The 19,301-nt window shown below is 43.5% G+C and overlaps 1 protein-coding gene across 2 annotated transcripts in view; it reads left to right on the top strand.

Annotated features, from left to right (window-relative positions):
- Positions 1-19,301, top strand: part of FARP1 (FERM, ARH/RhoGEF and pleckstrin domain protein 1) — a 292,674-nt gene that overhangs the window by 171,344 nt on the left and 102,029 nt on the right. For both annotated transcript variants that reach the window (XM_008073446.1, XM_021706666.1), the window contains one exon: positions 16,340-16,444. In XM_008073446.1, coding sequence (XP_008071637.1) covers positions 16,340-16,444 — 105 coding nt within the window. The remainder of the gene's footprint in view (positions 1-16,339; positions 16,445-19,301) is intronic.

Raw genomic sequence — 19,301 nt, 5'->3', positions numbered from 1 at the left:
CGCCTGTAATCCCAACACTTTGGGAGGTGAGCTTGAGGCCAGGAGTTTGAGGCTGCAGTAAGCTGTGACCACACCACTGCACTCCAGCCTGGACAACACAGAGACTCTGTCTAAAGGGGAAAAAAAAGGAACTCAGTTTTAAGGTTTCTCTGGAATGACCTTGGCCAAGAGGGGAGTCCGTTCAATCATTTTGGGGCTTAAGATTTTACTTTTATGTCTCATTGTTCTTGTCTTCCACCCACAAATGTAACATCTTTTCCATCTTAACTAAGCACTTACTACTCACAGGGGCCACAGCTTTTGCAGTTGGAGGTGGGACACTATCACAAGCATGAATTATTTTTCATTCTTCACTATTTCACTGATAGAAGAATCCTTCTTACCATAGATCTTTGCAGCCTCAGCACTCAATTTTTTTTCTTTCCTTGTTAAGTCAAGAACTTTTACCGTTTTACTTAAACGAAGCACTTTATAGCTTCTCTTTGGCATATTGGCTAGCAACACTCCTCTTGCACTTTGGGACCATGAGGAAGTCAAACAAGGGTGACTGGAACACAAGCACTGCTGTACCGTGGCAGTCCATCCGTCTAGTCACCCAGACGGCTACTAAGTGAGTAGCAGGCGGGTGGTATAGACAGCACGGATCCACTGGACAAAGGGAGGATTCATGTCCCAGTTGGGATGGAGCAGGACAGTGTGAGATTTCATCACACTGCTCAGAGCAGTGTGGGATTCAGATTTTATGAATTGTTTATTTCTGGAATTTTCCAGTTAATATTTTCAGGCTGAGGTTGACCGAGGGTAACTGAAACCACAGAAAGCGAGACTGAGGATAAGGGAGCTCTACGGTATTCTAGAAGCACCAAATCAGTGTATTCATGTATTTAGTTTATTCTTAAAAGCCATCTGAGCCGGGCTTGGTGGCTCAACCTGTAATCCCGCGCCTTTGGGAGGCTGAGGTGAGTGGATTGCCTGAGCCCGCGGGTTCAAGACCTGCCTGGGCAACTTGGCGAGACCTCATCTCTACAATAAATCAAAAATGAGCTGGGCGTGGTAGTGTGCGCCTGTAGTTCCAGCAACTTGGAAGGCTGAGGCAGAAGGATCACCGGAGCCCAGCAGGTCGAGGCTGCGGTGGCCGGGAGCAGCCACTGCACTCCAGTCTGGGCGACAGAGTGAGACTCCAACTCAAAAAAAAAAAAAAAGCCATCTGAAGGATATTGTAGATGGGTAAAATGGCCAAATTGTGATGTAATGCTTTCACTGGACGAGTGGAAAGCTTCTGCTGGTATTTCTTTCTATATGTGACTGTCACGTGACTAGTTTTGTTGTACATTGTTGAACAACATGCATTTTTGTTTGTTTGTTTGTTTTTAGTCTGGTCTCACTCTGTCACCCAGGCTGGAGTACTGTGGCATGCTCACAGCCACCGCAGCCTTGACCTGCTGGGTTCAGGTGAACCTTCCACAAGCTCAGCCTTCCAAGTAGCTGGAACCACAGGTGTGCACCATCATGCCTGGTTAATTTTTTGATTTACTGTAGAGACGAGGTCTCGCCAAGTTGCTCAGGCTGGTCTTGAATCTCTGGGCTCAGGCAATCTTCTCACCTCTGCCTCCCAAAGTGCTGGGATTACAGGCGTGAACCACCACACCTGACTTCAACATGCATTTAACATGTTTCCAGATCCTCAATCTTCTCACTTCCTTTCAAATGTTTTTCCTGTGGTTGGCCTTTTGTTAGTGGTCTGTGTTTCTGGCTATTTGAAGATGGCAACTTTCTGAGCGACGATTTCTTAAAAATATGTTCTCTAATTGGCTTTAGAGTCTCAAGCCCAACTTATAGTAGTTTTTGGTAAAGACTGTGCTATTATGATCTTGCTGTAGGAATTATGGTTTTAAAATTATCCTTTTATTCACTTAGCAAATCTTTACAGGTACCTACTATGCATCATACTGTCCAAGTGTACAAAACAGACCAAGATACATGTCCCAGGGGAGGTACATTCTAGCAGAGGAAGACAGCAACATATAAGGAACATTAGAAGGAGGTGCATTGTTTTGAGTATTAGAAAGTGGTAAGTGAAAGTGAAAAGTGAGAAGAAAAAGAGCAGAATCAGAGCGCTGAGGTGAGCTGTATTGTTGTTTTAAGTAGTGTGGTCAGGGTCAGCCTTATTGAGAAACTGACATTGGAGTAAAGATGAGAAAGATGTGAAGGTGTTATTCATGAAGATTCTGGGGAGAGAATGTTCCAGTCTGTGCAAAGGCCCTGAGGACCCATGTATGCTTCATGTGCTCAGAGAGTGGCTAGAGGGGGGTAAGTCAAAGGGTAGGGGACGGGGCTGGGCAGAGCACTGGGCAGCCCTTTTTTCCATTGTAAGGACTGTGGCCTTACTCAAAATGAAAAGGGTTTTGAGGAGTGACATATCTGATTTACTAGATGACAACTGTTTCTTACTGAGCTGACTTGAGAAGCTATTTGGAAACTGTTTATGGGATAAGTCAGGTGGTAATCATAAGTGACAGAAGCTAATGCAGGCAGGGAAATACAAGGAAATTGTCAGGAAAAAAATTCATTGGGGTACTCACAAAAGATGAATTTGAGAAGAATGTCCTAAAGGTAACCTGTGTAGTGTCCCAGGTTCTGATGGCCGTGAACATGTATGCATGTGAACGTGTGTGTGAACATGTATGTGTTCATGTGTGAGTGTGTGTGTGATACTCAAGCATGTGAGACTCTAGATATGGGGTTAGAGGATGCAAATGCTCAGAAGTTTCCAGGTGAACTCATTTCCGGAGTCCCCTCAAAATCATTGCTTAGCTACTGGAATTAGCTCATTCATTAAATTCTGGCCATTGATCAGCATCTCTTTCTACTGTGTTTGTGAGAACTTACAGCATCTGTGTTGTAAACACAGCAAAACCATCTTGTTTCCCAGAGCTGTGGTGTATTAACACCTGAGGAGCTTGTTATCTGACACTGTACTCACATGACAAAAGTTCAGAATTCAGTATTTATAAATTCAGACTCTTTCAGTCCTTCTAGACTATCAGCATTTTTGGATATGCTTTACATACTTCTGTTACATACTTATTTGTGGGTTTCTTTTTCCGAAATCAAGAATCTATATGTTTATGTTTTGTTTTCTCTAGCAAGTTGCTGGTGGGAAAGGGACGGCCATCCATGGTGAACATATATGTTTTGGCTTCTTAGTGGTTCCCTCGTTTGTAGATCACACAGACTCCGTTTCCCTCCCTCCTTCCTTTTCCATCGCTACCTCATTCCCCAGCCCCTCATCAGAAGGCAGTGGAACATGAGAGACAGTATGAGCTTTCTTTTATGGTGGTTAAAGTGTAGTGAGGTTTAAAACACCCAAGATAGCTACACATGTTGGAAATAACGTGGGAGTTGTTTTATCTAAGAAGGAAGGATGGTGGTTCACTGACTAGCTCAGGACCACTCCCTGGTGGCATTGGCGCTTGGCACTTGGCACTTTATGAGATTTCTCTCATTTAACTCTCGTGGCCACTCCTTTACAGAAACAGAATGTTATTATTCCATTGTTCAGGTGGGAAAACCAGCACCCAGGTAGGCCAGGAGACTGATCTGGGCCACATAGCTGGCAAGTGGCAAGCCATGCTTCAGAGTCATGACCCGATGGTTCTGGAATCCTGTCTTCCCCTATTCTCCTCTGTTTTCGAATGCAATCGTGCACATTTTCATACCTAGTAGTAATAGCTTCATCTGTTGAAAATTGACATGAAAGTGAGTTTTCCCTCTATCTTTTTTTTTTTTTTTTGAGTTGGAGTCTCACTCTGTCACCCAGGCTGGAGTGCATTGGTGTACTCACAGCCACCCCAGCATCGACCTGCTGGGCTCTGATGAACCTTCTGTCTCAGCCTTCCAAGTAGCCAGAACTACAGGTGCTACCATGCCTGGCTAATTTTTTTTATTTATTGTAGAGACGACGTCTTGCCAAGTTCCCCGGGCTGGTGTTGAACCCGCAGACTCAGACAATCCACTCTCCTCGGCCTCCCAAAGTGCTGGAATGACAGGATGAGCCACTGAGCCTGGCCCATCTTTCTTTATAATGAAAATATTTTTTATAATGCTTGACTTTTTCTACATGCATTTCCCCCCCACACAGTTTGCCAGTCCTTTTAATACGTTGTCAGTATTTTTAGGTGTCCTTTTTTTTTCTTTTTTCTTTTTTTGTGGTAAAATACACAAAACATAAATTTCCCGTTTTAGCCATTTTTAAGCATGCAGTTCCATGGTATTAAATAAATTTATATTGTTGTTCAACCATCATTACCATCCATCTCCAGTTTCTTTACATCTTCCTAAGCTGAAACTCTGTTGCCATTAAGCAGTGAGTCTTCCCTCCCTGTGCCTATCCCAGCCACCATCCTACTTTCTGTCTCTATTGCATGTACTTTTGTATATGCTTATTTGTAAGTTTCTTTGTCTTATTAATCCAAGCTTTCCAGCTTTTCAAAGAAGAGATACCAAGTATCTGGTTAGAGCTCGGACTTCTTTGCATAACACAAACCCACTTACTTCCGTGACTAATAGAATATTAAACCTGAAAAAATTTCTTCTCAGGGTTGACAAAATGTTCCCATTCTCCCAACTGGTTGTAAAAAAAATGTTTTCTGTAGAAAGTGTCTGTAAACAATAATTTTTCTTTCATATAAGATTAGTCCTTGTGGAAAAGCTGGGTTTTCAAGACATGGGTGAAAGATTCTGCCTGCACATGAAGAAACATGAAGATTGAGATGTCATTTGGTGGCTGTGTTTTACAAAGTCTTCACCTTTCAATCCAAACATGCAGCTGAGTTAAACAAAATTTCTATTTCTATCGTCCTTTGGCACGATAATATTTCAGGCCAAGTGTACGAGGGGGACCTCCAAAAACCTGGAGCTTATTTATTAGAAATTGTGTATTTATTCTTACATGTTTAAAATTCAGTCACCTTCAAAGTACTCTCTGTTTGATGCAATACACCTGTCGAGATGCTTTTTCCACTGCTCAAAACAGTTTTTGAACTTGTCAGTTCTGATGTCTTTTAGTACTTCTGCCATTTTTTGTTTCACTTCTTTCACATCAGAAGACTTTGTTTTTCATCTGGGGAAACAGTACAAAGTCGCTTGGGGCGAATTTAGGTGAATAGAGAGGGTGGGGCATGGGAGGGTTATGCTGCTTTTGGTCAAAACTGCTGAACACTCAGTGGAGTGTGGGCAGGTGTGCTCATAAATCACCCTTCATGAAATGGACAAATGCACTGAAAGAAGCTCCAAAAAAAATTTACTGAAGCCAAACTCAACCTCTTACAACAATGCTAGCTGGTACACCGATGTCAGTGTTTCCTAGAACACTTACCTAGAAGGGAAAGCCTGTACTACAAGGGGCTCACCCCCTAAAAGATAGTTCCTTGAAAAAACCTCAGGTGTTTTTTCAAGACATTCAGGTTCAGTGGGCTGAAAACATTTTTGTGACTTCATCATAAGAAGAAAAGCACCGAACTTAAATAGACATGAGGACACAGGCTGCCTTTGCTCTCGCTGAACGTGGTGTCATGCTTTCATTGAGCAATCAGTATCTGCTTCATGCCTGCCTTATTTGTTCTTTGTGTGATATTTTGTTCTCTGTCTAATAGATATTTAGATGCCAAGCATAATTTTTCTATTTAGATAAATTTTGGAGTTTTTAATTTCTCTACTTTTAAAAGGGATCAAAAGACATGAAATGCGCCAAACCAGGATTTTCTTCTCTCACTTACTTCATAACAGGTTGGCAAGAAAGCAGTAGAAATCCTCCACACCTACATATGCGCACGCGCATACACACACACACACACACACACACACACACACACACACACACACACACAGTCTTTGCAGTCTTGGAATGAAGGAAGAAGGGAGTTGTGTAGTAACGAAGCCTTGGTTATATCATCACTAAATTATGGTTAGGGAGCTCAAAGGGCCCATTCTCTCCGTGGCCTGCAGTCAGGGACTCTGAAATCCAATCTGAAGTGTGTTTAATGAGGGTTCTGAACGCTGGTGCTTAGTGCAGAGGGGAACAAGGAGACAGTGTGTCCTCAGGGGCAATGTGGCCGCCCCTAGAGTCTCAGCGAGCAGGAAGAATCACAGCATTTGTGGGCAGAACCAACAGGCAGGCCTAAACATTTAGTCACATTCTCCTAGAATGAAAGCCTTGTTCCGGCTCCCCAGAGTTTGGGTTTAAAGTTTTGGTTCCTGTCAGTGGTGATCACAGTTTCCTGACAAGGGTGCCATCCGGTCTGCTGTTCAGCTTTTGAGTCTTTTTTTTTCCTTCCTCCAACTCCTCTTCCTCCTTATCACCACTGCTATTCACTAGAACTTGCTAGTACCCACTAGGACTGGGTTCCATTCTGCAGGCTTGGTGTATACAAAGTCCTTTTAGCCCCAGAACAATCCTGTATGGTGATTCAGTCTTTATGTCCATTTTACAGAAGAGGAAACTGAGGCACAAACAGTAGCTTGCCTCAAGCAAGTGTGACCTTGGGCACTCTGTTGTCCTCTAGCCCCAAACGTCATAGTGGGTGCAGCAGAGATGAGATACAGGTGTGTCCACAGGATAAGACCTTAGGGCAGCCTCAAATGTCTGTATTTACACAAACATTATTGTTCGTGTCCCATAAAGTGAAAAGTGACTTGTAATATACTTTCACAAAGTCCTGTGCCATTCTGACTTTTTTATTCTGGGTTTTTGTTGTTGTTGTTGTTGTTTTTTAATACTTTGCTTTTCTTTTTCATCCCTTGTCTTTCAGATTTTCAGTAATTTGCCTTGAAATGAGCTTGAGTCATTCATTTTGGGAGACACTCTCTGGTTCTTTTCATTCCAGTAGTTTCTGGAAAATTTTCTCATCTTATTCTTGGATAATTTCCTTTCCTCCTGGGTGTCTGTCTAGAAGTTTTGCTATTTGGATGTTGAAGTTCTTGAGTGGAGGCTATAAATGTCTTATATCTACTCCTCTTGCCCATCTCTTTACCTTTGTGTCTAGTTTCTAAAGGAGTTCTCCACTTTATCTTCAAAGTCTTCTAGTGGAATTTTTATGTCTCCCATGTTATTTTTTATTTCTAAGAGCGCTTTCTTGTTATTTAAATATTCTTTTTTATGACCTTCTGTGTTGTTTTTTTTGTTATAAACTCTTAGCTATATGTAGATACAAATTATAGTGCTTCTAAATAATTTTTGCTATTCCCTACATCATGGAAGTACCTGGTGTCTCCTATTCCTGATCTTTTGTGGGGTTCTACATAGTTTGACTGCTTCCTATTGTTGACTCTTTCTCCTCTCCTCTGAAATTAGATTCCAGCTTTCTTCTCAGTCATTTTCTAGAGTTTTGGGGAAATCCGTCACTTGCCATCTTCTCTTTCATTTGCTCTGTTTTCTGTGAATTTATTCCTCTTTCTCCTTTTCATACTTTTACTATCACTGTAGTGGGGCTTCAGGAGGCAATAGAGAGTAGTTGCCTCTCAGTCTGCCATGTTAGCCACAAGTCTGACTCTCTTCTGGTTTATGTTAAATCCAGGCTGGCAGTGGCCTTGCACTTTCTAGGAAAAATACACATTTACAGGTAGAAAGAAGTTCCTGTGGAACTTCTCAAATGGCCTTCCCCTTGTCCTTCAAGGCCCACTCAGAGGGCTTTTAGAATGTCTTAGGCACTTACTCCCAAAGTGCTCCACCATCAGGGAGAGCTGTCAGTTGCTCTATTCTCTGACCTCCCACAACTTCTTGTTAGTACCTCTAACATACCCCTTAGCGTGTATTCCAATTTAGCTGCTCATCTGTCTTACATTGCCATCTCAAAGAGAGTGGCTTGTCTTCAATTCCTTTTTCTCAGTACCTAGCATTGGGCCTGCACATGGCTGCATGCTGAATAAACGTACTCCACCTCCTAAAGCCATCACAGATGTTAATGTTTCTACTCACCTGATCAGAAACTCCAAAGGGCTGTAAGAAAATCTGTGGTATTGAAATGCCGTAAGATCAGACAGGTTGAGGGTTGTGGGTTTTAGGACTTGGAACCATATTCTATCAGGTATTAATGGTAGGAAGGAGGGCGGAGGCCTTCAAAGAAGCCCCTCCCTTTTGCTGGGTGAGAGCAGGCCATGGTTGTCATGGCTACGCTAATCCCAAAACGTGAAAAATAAAAATGCTTCTGGAAATGGCTCTTTGCAACCTCAGCAGATGCAAATCTTATAAACCCGATCGGACATTATCTTTATGGATTTCTGTCTATATGTATGAGATCTTTTCAAAAGGCAGAACTTTAGCTTTATGAAGCAGGAAATGCATCCATTGAGATTCTTTGAGGAAGTAGAGAGAGAGAGAGCGAATATACCCCCAACCTTACAGAAACAATTGTCTCTGTTCTTTTAGAAGAGGGAAAAAAAACTCCTGCATAAAACTTTATGTTACAGAAATAACCTGAAGGCATTGAAATATTTTGAAGGCACAATCAATGAAAGCAACTCTGATACACAGTTTTTAATAGCTTGAGGCTCTTTGTGAATGTGTATACTATTTAGCATTCAGTGCTTGCTTGCCAGACACTCCTCAAGAAAGTAAAACCTCCTCCTAGATTTAATTTTATAGGACCCAGTGAAAAGCCAGCTCAGAGTGGAGAAGGCAGTAAGGCTACACAGTGTGGAGCTAGCCAACTAGTGTGTACGCCAGGTTAAAATTCAGCTGCCCTTTGGAGCATAATTAAAACTAGTCAGTAAGAAAAAAGTGGCAAAAATTTGATTATGTAGTTTTGCTAGCTGCTGATTTGTTCTCTAAAATAAAACATGATAGTGACTATCTGGCCTATTGTAAAGAGTACACTTCTGGAATGTTGTCATCAAGACTAGTGATGTGGGGGTCAGCTAGACTCATGGTTCCCTAGAGTGGAGGGGAGCTGAGAGGTCTGCCCTCGCCTCTGACACAAACACTTGGGGACGTTTAAAAACCATTTGCCGCTGGGCTTGGTGGCTCAGCCTGTAATCCCGCGCCTTTGGGAGGCTGAGGTGAGTGGATTGCCTGAGCCCGCGGGTTCGAGACCTGGCTGGGCAGGCGAGACCTCATCTCTACAATAAATAAAAAAAAAATTAGCCGGGCATGGTAGCGCGTGCCTGTAATTCTGGCTACTCGGAAGGCTGAGGCGGAAGGATCACCGGAGCCCAGCAGGTCGAGGCTGAGGTGGCCGGGAGCGGCCACTGCACTCCAGTCTGGGTGACAGAGTGAGACTCCAACACAAAAAAACCATTTGCCGTAAGATCCCTTTTGTGTTGAACCATTACTCACATAGATAGGTTTTCAAATGGTATAGATAAGTAAGGGTTCATTTCCTCCTGCCTGAGAGTTTGTACAGTGTGTGTGTGTGTGTGTGTGTGTGTGTTAGTTACTCTTTGAGAAAATACCTTCATGTACAGATTTTCTACAGGGTCTCGTCTTTGTGTTCTGCCAGCTTAATCGGTGCCGTTGCCACAGTTTTCCTCACTTAAACTTTACTGACTTGTTTACAGGTTTAGTATTTTTTTTTTCCCTGAGTTGGAGTCTCACTTTGTTGTCCAGGCTGGAGTGCAGTGGCACACTCATGGCCACCCCAGCGTCGACCTGCTGAGCTCCAGCGATCCTTCTGCCTCAGCCTTTCAAGTAGCCGGAACTATAGGCACGTGCTACCATGCCTGGCTAATGCTTTTTTTATGAGGGCTCACCAAGTTGTCTGGGCTGGTCTCGAACCCACAGACTCAGGCAATCCACTACCTCGGCCTCCCAAAGTGCTGGGATTACAGGCTGAGCCACCTAACCTGGCTCAGGTTTGGTTTTTTAAAGCAATAAAGGCAAAAGGATTTGTAGCTTTTGAACCCCATCATTTGTTTCTAGCACAAAGCCTGCCCCAAATGCATAATTTGTTACTTCCAAAGATGTTCATTTATGCCTTTTTTTTGGCCAGACATATAAAAGAGTACTTTGTGCTGAGAAATATTAGCAAATGTTTAGTGCATACACATGGATAATCACTCATTCTCTCCATGTGATAAAATCCTACCCCTCGACATTTTGCTGACATCTAATATAAAGAAAATGGACTCTTTATTTTCTTGTTCTTAAAAGTAGTGTTCTCAGATTATGTTGTGAGTAAGCCTTTTTAGGTGCTTATAGGTGGGAATTTCACGCCTTGGTTATGTTTTCCCCCTTTGGCTTTTTAAAAAATTGTGGTAAGATATACGTAACATATAATTTACCATTTTAACCATTTTTACATGTGCAATTCAGTGACTTTAAGTACATTCACACTGCTGTGCCCCCCATCACCGCCATCCATATCCAGAACTCTTTTTTGTTGTTGTTGTTTGAGTTGGAGTCTCACTCTGTCACCCAGACTGGAGTGCAGTGGCCGCTCCCAGCCACCGCAGCCTTGACCTGCTGGGCTCCGGCGATCCTTCCGCCTCAGCTTTCCAAGTAACTGGAACTACAGGCACACACTACCACGCCTGGTTAATTTTTGATTTATTGTAGATATGAGGTCTCGCCAAGTTGCCCAGGCGGGTCTCGAACCCGCGGGATCAGGCAATCCACTCACCGCAGCCTCCCAAAGCGCGGGGATTATAGGCTGAGCCACCAAGCCGGCTCCAGAGCTCTTTTTATCTTACAAAAGCGAAACTCTGTTCCCAGGCATCATTAAGTCCCCCCTCCCCCAGCCACTGGTGACCCCCATTCTTCTTTTTGTCTCTATGATTTGCCTACTCTGTATACTTTAAGTAAGCGTAATCGTATTTGTCCTTGAATGATTGGCTTATTTCACTTAGCACAATGTCTTGAAGTTCCATCTGTGATGTGGCATATGCCTGAATTTCTTTCCTTCTTTTTTTTTTTTCAATTTCCTTCCTTCTTAGGGCTGAGTAATATTTCCTTGAATGTGGATATACCAAGTTTTTGTGCATCTATTCATCCATCAATGGACACTTGGGTTGCTTCCAGCTTTTGGCGATTGTGAATAAATGCTGTTATGAACACGGATGTCCAAGTATCTCTTCAAGACCCTGCTTTCCATTGTTTTAGTTATATACCCGGAAGTGGAATGGATCACATCTTGAGTCTGTTGCTAGTTTTTTGACATGCCGCCATGATGTTTTCTGTCATGGCTTCTTCATTTTGCATTCTGGGATATGAATTGGGACAGAATTACTCTGAAGTTTAAAAAGTCATGGGCAGCAAGCACAGAGAAGTGATGCCGTGGGCTGGTGAAGGAAATCTACTGTAGGACGAAAAGGACGCATCATTTTCTTAAAGAATGAGGAGCAAGTTCTTTCCTTGCCTCACTTCTCCAAGATGCTTTTTCTGCAGCTGCATTTAGTCTTGGGTACATTGACACACCCAGGTAGTTCTGTACCCATTGCTGAAAGAAAGTGAAATAGAGTCCTTGAACATACACCACGGCATCGTCATGTCTGGAAGCATTTTAGGCAGTAGCTGCCTGGTACACTTTGGGGTGTTAGTGCCGAGTCCATGGACCTCATTAGAGTCTCACTTACCAATGAAATTGTCATGTTGTGGGAGCACTATAAACCCTTATAAACTCTAGTGATGCGATATACAGGGTTTCCTTATAGCCCTGAATGTAGTCAGTGTTTACAGGGGAATTTGTGGCATGCTTTACAGACATCTCATTTATAGATGAATTTTAGGAGCTATAAAGATATCATTCAAACTCTAAGTTGACGTCTCCCTATTAAAAAATCTTTAGTATCATAGAAAAGCCATTTTCTATAAACAGCGGTACTCAATAATACATGTTCAGGAAATGTTTGAAGGATTGAAACCGGGCTTGTCATTTACAAGGTAGATCCCAGGCATCTGCTGTGAACCCATCATTCTGCAGGAATTTAAGCAGTCATCGGCTCACTTGTCTCTGACAGAACCCCAGTTGTATTTGAAATGCGGTGAGCCTGCAGGTTCAGGGACTCAGCACAGCCTCAATTCATGGCCAGGATATGCTCGCTATGTCCACAGACACCTTGGCTGACTCCTTAAAGGACCCGGTTTAGATGTGAACTCTTTCTCTTCTCTCTTATAAAGTGCTTAGTTTAACACCAAGCCCATAAAGGCATCCATTGTATATTGATTTTTTTTAGCTTGTTTAGATTTCTAGTGTTGAATTGTTAAGTCTGATTTCCCAGACTCTTGTAAATCTAGATGAAGTTATCAAATTCCCTTAGTTCCAGGAATTCTTTGGAAATATGAGTGCTTGCCAGCTGGTAAGATAATTGGTGGTTCGTTTTTGTGATAAATAGCAAATGTCGAGGGTTGTGAGAAAGAAGGTTGTGAAACTGGAATGTAGTCTTCTCTTTTAAAAAAAAACTTATTGTATGAGGATTCTTCCAGAAGCTCTTACTCCTGGCCTGTTTTGTTTCCATCTTTACTTTTAGATTCAGAGGATACACAGGCATGTTTGTTACAAGGATGTACTGTGTAGTGGTGGCAGTTGGGTTTCCAGTGGCCTTCTTCCCAGATGGTGAACACTATTCCCTGTAGTTAATTATTTCCATCTTTGTGACCATTTAGCTCCTGCATATGAGTGAGAACATGTGGAATTTGGTTCTCTGTTTCTGAGTCAACTCACTTAGGATGATGATCGCCAGTTCCCTCCGTGTTGTTGCAAAGGATGTAATTTCATTCTTTTTTATAGCTGTATAGTATTCCAAGTTGCATATATACCACATTTTCTTTATCCAGTCAATCATTGGTGGGCACTTAGGTTGGCTAAGATTTTGCCATTATGAATAGTGTCACAGTGCACATACACATACAGGTATCTTTTTAATATATTGATTTCTTTTCCTTTGGGTAGATCCCTAGGAATGGGGTTGCTGGGTCAAGTGGTAATTCAACTTTTAGTTCTTTAGTAATCTCCATACTGTTTTCCGTAGAGGTTGAACTAGTTTACAATCCCACCAACAGTGGATGCGCATTCCCTTTTCTCTCCGACTGCGCTAACATCTGTTCTTCTTTGGCTTTCTAATAATAGCCATTCTGACTGGTGTGAGGTGATAACTCATTGTGGTTTTAATTTGCATTTCTCTGCAGCATTTTTTCATATGTTTGTTCCTTGGCCCATTTTAACGATGTTCTTACTAATGTCTACCTATTTTACTTGCGTGAGAGGAGAACAAGTCACCGAGAATAAGTTGCTGTGCATAAGAGAACCATTAGCTCTTGGTGGCTTGTATGAGACCTCAAACCCAGGACCAGGGATTGTCACGAAGCAGCTCATTGCCCTCTACTGTGTAGCCTAGCTGGAGAATGCCCACATGCACCCACTGTGTTGGAACCAGGGCAGATTGTGGTACCAAACAGGCGGGAAATAAGATCTGTGTGTGGTAATCACCTCTGCTCTCCTGAATCCCTTTCTCCAGATAAGTGTGCCTAGGGTGGTGTGGGGAGGGCATGACAGGGAAGAATGTGGCTTACAGGCAGTCACATGTGACTCCTGATATTCATGCAGGTAAAATGACCCTGCCAGTGACCCTTGGACCAGGCATTCAAGGTCTAGAGTCTGGGATCATCCATGGGGAAGGTGCCCACCTCAAATAGTTGTGCATATCTTCTGGATTTCAATGAGGTTGAGTATGTGAGCGTAAAAGTGGCATCTGTTTAAAGACCAAAAAAGGCACTGAGCACAGTTGCTCAAACCTGTAATCCCAGCACTTTGGGAGGCTGAGGCAAGAGGATAACTTGAGCCCAGGAGTTCAAGACCAGCCTGGCCAACTTAATAATGAGACTTCACCACTACAAAATGAAATCAAAAGATTAGACAGGCTTGTTGGTGCACGCCTGTAGTGCCAGCTACCTGGGAGTCTGAGGTGGGAGGATCACCTGAGCCCAGGAGGTCGAGGCTATGGTGATCTGTGATCGTGCTACTGCACTTCAGCCTGAGTGACAGAGTGAGACCCTGACTCAAAGCAAACAAACAAACAGATAGACAAAAACAAAAAAGGCACTTAGTGAAATCATGTTTATTGGCTCCCCTCACATGCTAGGCAGGGTCTCAGCCAACTTTGACTCCTGCTGTCACTCAGTTTCCTGGATTATTGATAGGTTCCTAAAGTCCTCTGCTCTTCTCAGGGAAGAGGTGAAGTATATAACTAATAAATGTAGATGGAGATGTCTTGAAACATTCTTATCCCAGGGTTTGTTCTAGATGGTGGGATTTGACCCATTTTACTAGGGAGTCCTTAGAAATCTACCTGGTAGTGAAGAGAAACTGAGTCATGTGATCCTAAGGTCTTTAGGGTAGAAATTATTTTCTCGTATATAGCAGTTCCCTTCTCTATAGAGCCAGTGTATAGATAATGCATAAATAGTGTTGATTTCAGCAGACGCTGATTGATTTCCAGGTGTTTTACTAGTCAATAGCACTATAAAGATGAATAGTGTCCTGAAATTAATTGGGGACACAAATTCGTTCATAAGTACTAAACCATGCATAATACAGTGGGATGGGTCACTGGTTCTTTGTTTGTTTGCTTGTTTGTTTGTTTGAGTCAGGGTTTCACTGTTGCCTAGCCTGGAGTGCAGTGACACAGTCATGGCTCATCATAGCCTTGACCTCCTGTGCTCCAGTGATCTTCCCACCTCAGTCTCCCGAGTAGCTGGAACTGCAGATGTGTCCCACTGCACCAGGATAACCTTTTACTTTTTTTGCAGAGATGAGATCTTGCTAGGTTGTCAGACTGGTCTTGAACTCCTAGGCTCAAAGTGCTGGGATTACAGGTGTGAGCCGCCATGCCCAGTCTATAGGTTACTTTTATTGACTTGTTTGTTCATTTATTTAAAAAAACAAAAAACCTGGTTGGTCTTTAGGGATTGGGAATAAAGGGATGAATAACAGATAGCCTTCTTCTTTAATGTGAGGATAGTCCAGGTGAGAGTCTGCATGAGGTGCTGCAGGACCTGGAAGAAAGCCATCAGTGCCGTCATATTTGTGGGGGAAGCAAGGGACTCAGGAGCAGGGTTTCGACTGTCCCAAAAAAGGCCTGGGTTGTGAGTTGAAAACTTACGTCCACACAAAGCCCGCACACAAATATCTATTGCAGTTTTATTCATCGTCACCAGAAGGTCACCAGAAGGTCACCAGAAGCAACCAAGAAGGCCTTCAGTAGGTGAATGAATAAACAAACTGTGTTATATCCAGACCATGGAATGCTATTCAACAATAAAACGAAATGAACTGTCAAGCCATGAAAAGACACAGAGGAATCTTAGAAGCACATCACTACATGAAAGAAACCAGTTTGCAGAGGCCTCATACTCTCTGATTCCAACTATGTGAAATTCTGGGAAGGCAAGCTGTAGAGACAGGAAGAAAATCAGCGAGCGCCAGGGAATAAGAGGGACAGAGAGAGGATTAGGTAGAACACAATCAGTCTTAGGGTGAATCTAGTTTCATACTATGAAACTATTCTGTGTAATACTGTCATGGTGGAGACAAGGCACTGTACATTTGTCAACACCCACAGAACTTGACAACACCAAGCATGAGCCTCATGTCAACTATAGCATGTGAGTGGTGATTATGTATCACTATTGGCTCAACGATTGTAATAATACATGTATTTGTTTTGGGAGGCTGAGGCAGGAGGATTGCTTGAGGCCAGGAGTTTGAGACCAACCTGGACAATATAGGGAGAACCCCATCTCTACAAAAAAATAGAAATAACTAGCCGGGTGTGGTGGTGTGTGCCTATAGTCCCAGCTACTTGGGAGGCTGAGGCGGGAGGATTGCTTGAGCCCAGGAGTTCGAGGCTGCAGTGACGGATGATTACGCCACTGCATCCCAGTCTGGGTGACAGATGAGACCATCTCTAAAAACAAACAAAAACAATTGCAACATATGTGCTCCACTACTAATGATAATGATGTTAATAACAGGGGATACTGTGTGTATGGCGTGGAGAGGTGTATTTTTGCTGTTTTTTTGTTTACCTAAAACTTGTCTTAAATATGAGGTATAGGGCAACCCTTTGGGTCCCCTCCCACTCTGGGAGCTTTACTGTACTCTCAATAAATCCTACTTTAAAAAAAATGAGGTGTATTACTTGAAAAGTTGGGGGGAGGGGCCTGGGATTGGGGTAGGGAGAATGGCAGAGCTTCACATTTAAGTCTGGGGACAGCAGGAGTTGGAGGCATAGTGGTGTGGATGGGGCTTGGTTCTGGCCATACGGTGGTGAGCTGTGCAGGACCCGCAGCCCCAGGAGTAAGAAGCCATGGCCTGTCTCAGGGTATAACCCTTGTTGTCTCTGTCTGCAGCAAAGAGCTCCCGGGAAGGTGCTGCTGGATGCAGTTTGCAACCACCTCAACCTCGTGGAAGGCGACTATTTTGGCCTTGAGTTTCCTGATCACAAAAAGATCACGGTAGGTGATGTCACATTCATGTTGCTGTTTTACTGTCTGTTCATCTTGTTGGAGGGAATCATTGGTGCATTTCCTTGGCTGCACAGACATAGAGGAAAAGACACCAGAATGCCCTCATTAGTGTTTTTTATGATAAAAGTTATTTGTGCATGTAATTAGCAAGCTCAATGAGGGGGTGCAGTAAAGACTGCCTCCCTTATCTTTCCCCCTTGGATCCACAGTTACCTTGTGAATGCACATTTTCTTGGGTCTATTTCTTTCTTTCTTTCTTTCTTTCTTTTTTGAGTTGGTGTCTCACTCTGTTACCCAACCTGGAGTGCAGTAGCACACTCACGGCCACTGCAGCCTTGACCTGCTGGGCTGAGATGATCCTTCCACTTCAGCCTTCCAAGTAGCTGGAACCCCAAGTGTGTGCCACCATGCCTGGCTAATTTATTTGATTTATTGTGGAGACAAGGTCTTGCCATGTTGCTCAGTCTCAAACCCCTGAACTCAGGCAATCCTCTTGCCTCCACCTCCCAAAGTGCTGGGATTACAGGTGTAAACCGCTGCGCCCAGCCTAGGGTCTATTTCTAATGAAAGTCTGTGTAGCTGTAGATGCACAAATCTTTGAAATACACAAAGGTGAGGAAACAATATATAATGTCTTCACTTTTCCACCACCTTTGCGCCCCTCCTCATTGTTCCTTTTTAGCACATGGAGTTTATTTCCTGGTTTGCAGCTATGTGCTATTCCACCAAAGGGATGTGGATAATTTATAACCTCCATTGTAAATGATGAGATACTTTGCTTTTTTCTAATGTTTTGCTATTGCCTATGTTGCTAGGGGGAACTTACTAGTAAGTTTATGTTTTCACTCGTGGCCTGGTGTTTCCGTGGTTTAAGTCAAAGGGCATGGACTTAGCCAATCAATAGGTCCAACCATTTTAAAGTTGCTAAATAGGTCAGACCGTTCTTTAAAAAGACTTCACTAGCTTGAACCCAGTAATAAGAGCATAGCTCCCTAGTATTTTTATCTCTCTTTGTTGATGGCTTTTTTTTAGGAATGTAAATCTACCTTTTACTAGACATGTTTTTAGACTCTAGGTTTGTTGGCTGTATTTCTTTTTTTCCATAGATATTGAGTATCTGGGACTTCCAGTAGTCCCTGCACTGTGGATCCTGTAATGAGTAGAATTCAGGAAATGTATGATCCAGGTCAGGCTTCAGTCACAGGCCAATACAGGCCATGTGGCAGGGACCCCCCTGGAGCAAGGGAGTGTTGGGCAGTTGGAGTAACAGACAACATTTGAGTTCATGAAATCCTTCCCAGATCCTGCAAACCTGTGTCCTGGGAGACCTGTGGGAGTTGACCTGTTAGAAGGAATGTTCTGGGGGCCAGGTGTAGTGGCTCATGCCTGTGATTCCAGCACTTTGGGAGACCAAGGTGAGAGGATCGCTTGAGCCCAGGAGTTTAAGACCAGGCTGGACAACATAGCAAGATCTCCTCTCCACACACACACACAGAAGACTGGGTGTGGTGTTGTGTGCTGGTAGTCCTAGCTACTCGAGAGGTTGAGGTGGCAGGATCACCTGAGCCCAGTAAGTCGAGGTTGCAGTGAGCCATCATTGTGCCATTGCACTTCAGCCTGGGTGACAGAATTAGGCTCCAACTTAAAAAAATAATGTTCTAGGGAGAGGGGATGCCCATGTACAAAGACCAGAAAGCAAGAGGGCTATTCAAGAACGTGCAGAGAAAGCCAGAGTTGAGGGGCTCAGGGGAGGAGGTCAAGGGTGAAGGCAGTGAGAGAGACACGGTTGCAAGGTCATCAGGGGCCAGATGGGAAGGGCTTTCTGCACCGCTGCTGTCCAGTAGAAAGGGAATATGAACCACATACATAATTTTAACTTTTCTAGCAGTTATATTAAAAAAGTTAAAAAAAAAACAAGTTGAAATTAGCTTTCAAATATATTTTATTTAGCTTGAATATCCAGCAACATTATCATCTGAACACGCACTCAATCTAAATAACTGTGAATAAAATATTTCATGCTAAGTCTTTTTTTGTCATGGTGAGCCTTCAAATCTGGTGTGTGTCTGATACTTCAGCCCCTCTCAGTGAGGAGGAACCACAGTTCCAAGGGCTCAGTCCTCTCACGGGCTCTTGTATGTGATCCCACAGTTCTGTACCAAGCTCTTGTGCTTGGGAAGCTGTGAACATGTTTTAGAGAGAATGTGATATGATCTGCTTTCTGGTTGAGAAAGACAACAGGGGCCAGACTGGACTGGGGCAAGACTGGAGTTAGGAAAGCCACTGGGACCCTGGAGTGATGCAGGCATGAGGTGATGCTGGTGGGAACTAAGGGAAAGTTGGGGGGGTGGAGAGAGGTGGGTGGATTCAAGAGATCTGGGGAGTCGTGGGAGGCGATGTGATGGAACAGGTGGACTTGTGGGGGAGCACGGGCTCAGGATGTTCAGTTTTTCCACTTTGCCTTCAGGGTGGACAGGGCTGCCCATCCCTGCGGACAGCCATGTCCAGCAGTGAAGGTGACAAGTCCCATTCCAGCATAAGGAATCGGGGACATCAGTGGACATTTAGCAGAGATGTCCTACAGGCAGGCAGTGCCAGAAAGTGTATTTCCTGGAGCACGGAAAGGAGATATGTTTGGAAATCTGGACGCTAGAATCCTATGGTTATTTTAAATGCCAGTTGAAGTTCTGAGACTGCATGAGAACACACCATGAAGAGAAGGGGTCCAGGGTGGAACACCAGCATTGAAGGGAAGGGCCCATTAAAGGAGGTGCATGTGGAAACAATAACTTTATATACAAGAGTCACCTTGTGTTAACCTCCAACTGGCCAAGGAGTGTCTACA

Source organism: Carlito syrichta, unplaced genomic scaffold (assembly GCF_000164805.1).
Source record: "Carlito syrichta isolate Samal-C Ts95f unplaced genomic scaffold, Tarsius_syrichta-2.0.1 Scaffold315847, whole genome shotgun sequence".
NCBI classification, from domain to species: Eukaryota; Metazoa; Chordata; class Mammalia; order Primates; family Tarsiidae; genus Carlito; species Carlito syrichta.
The sequence above is the reverse complement of the archived record's forward strand: the minus strand, read 5'-3'. Positions and strand labels throughout refer to the sequence as shown.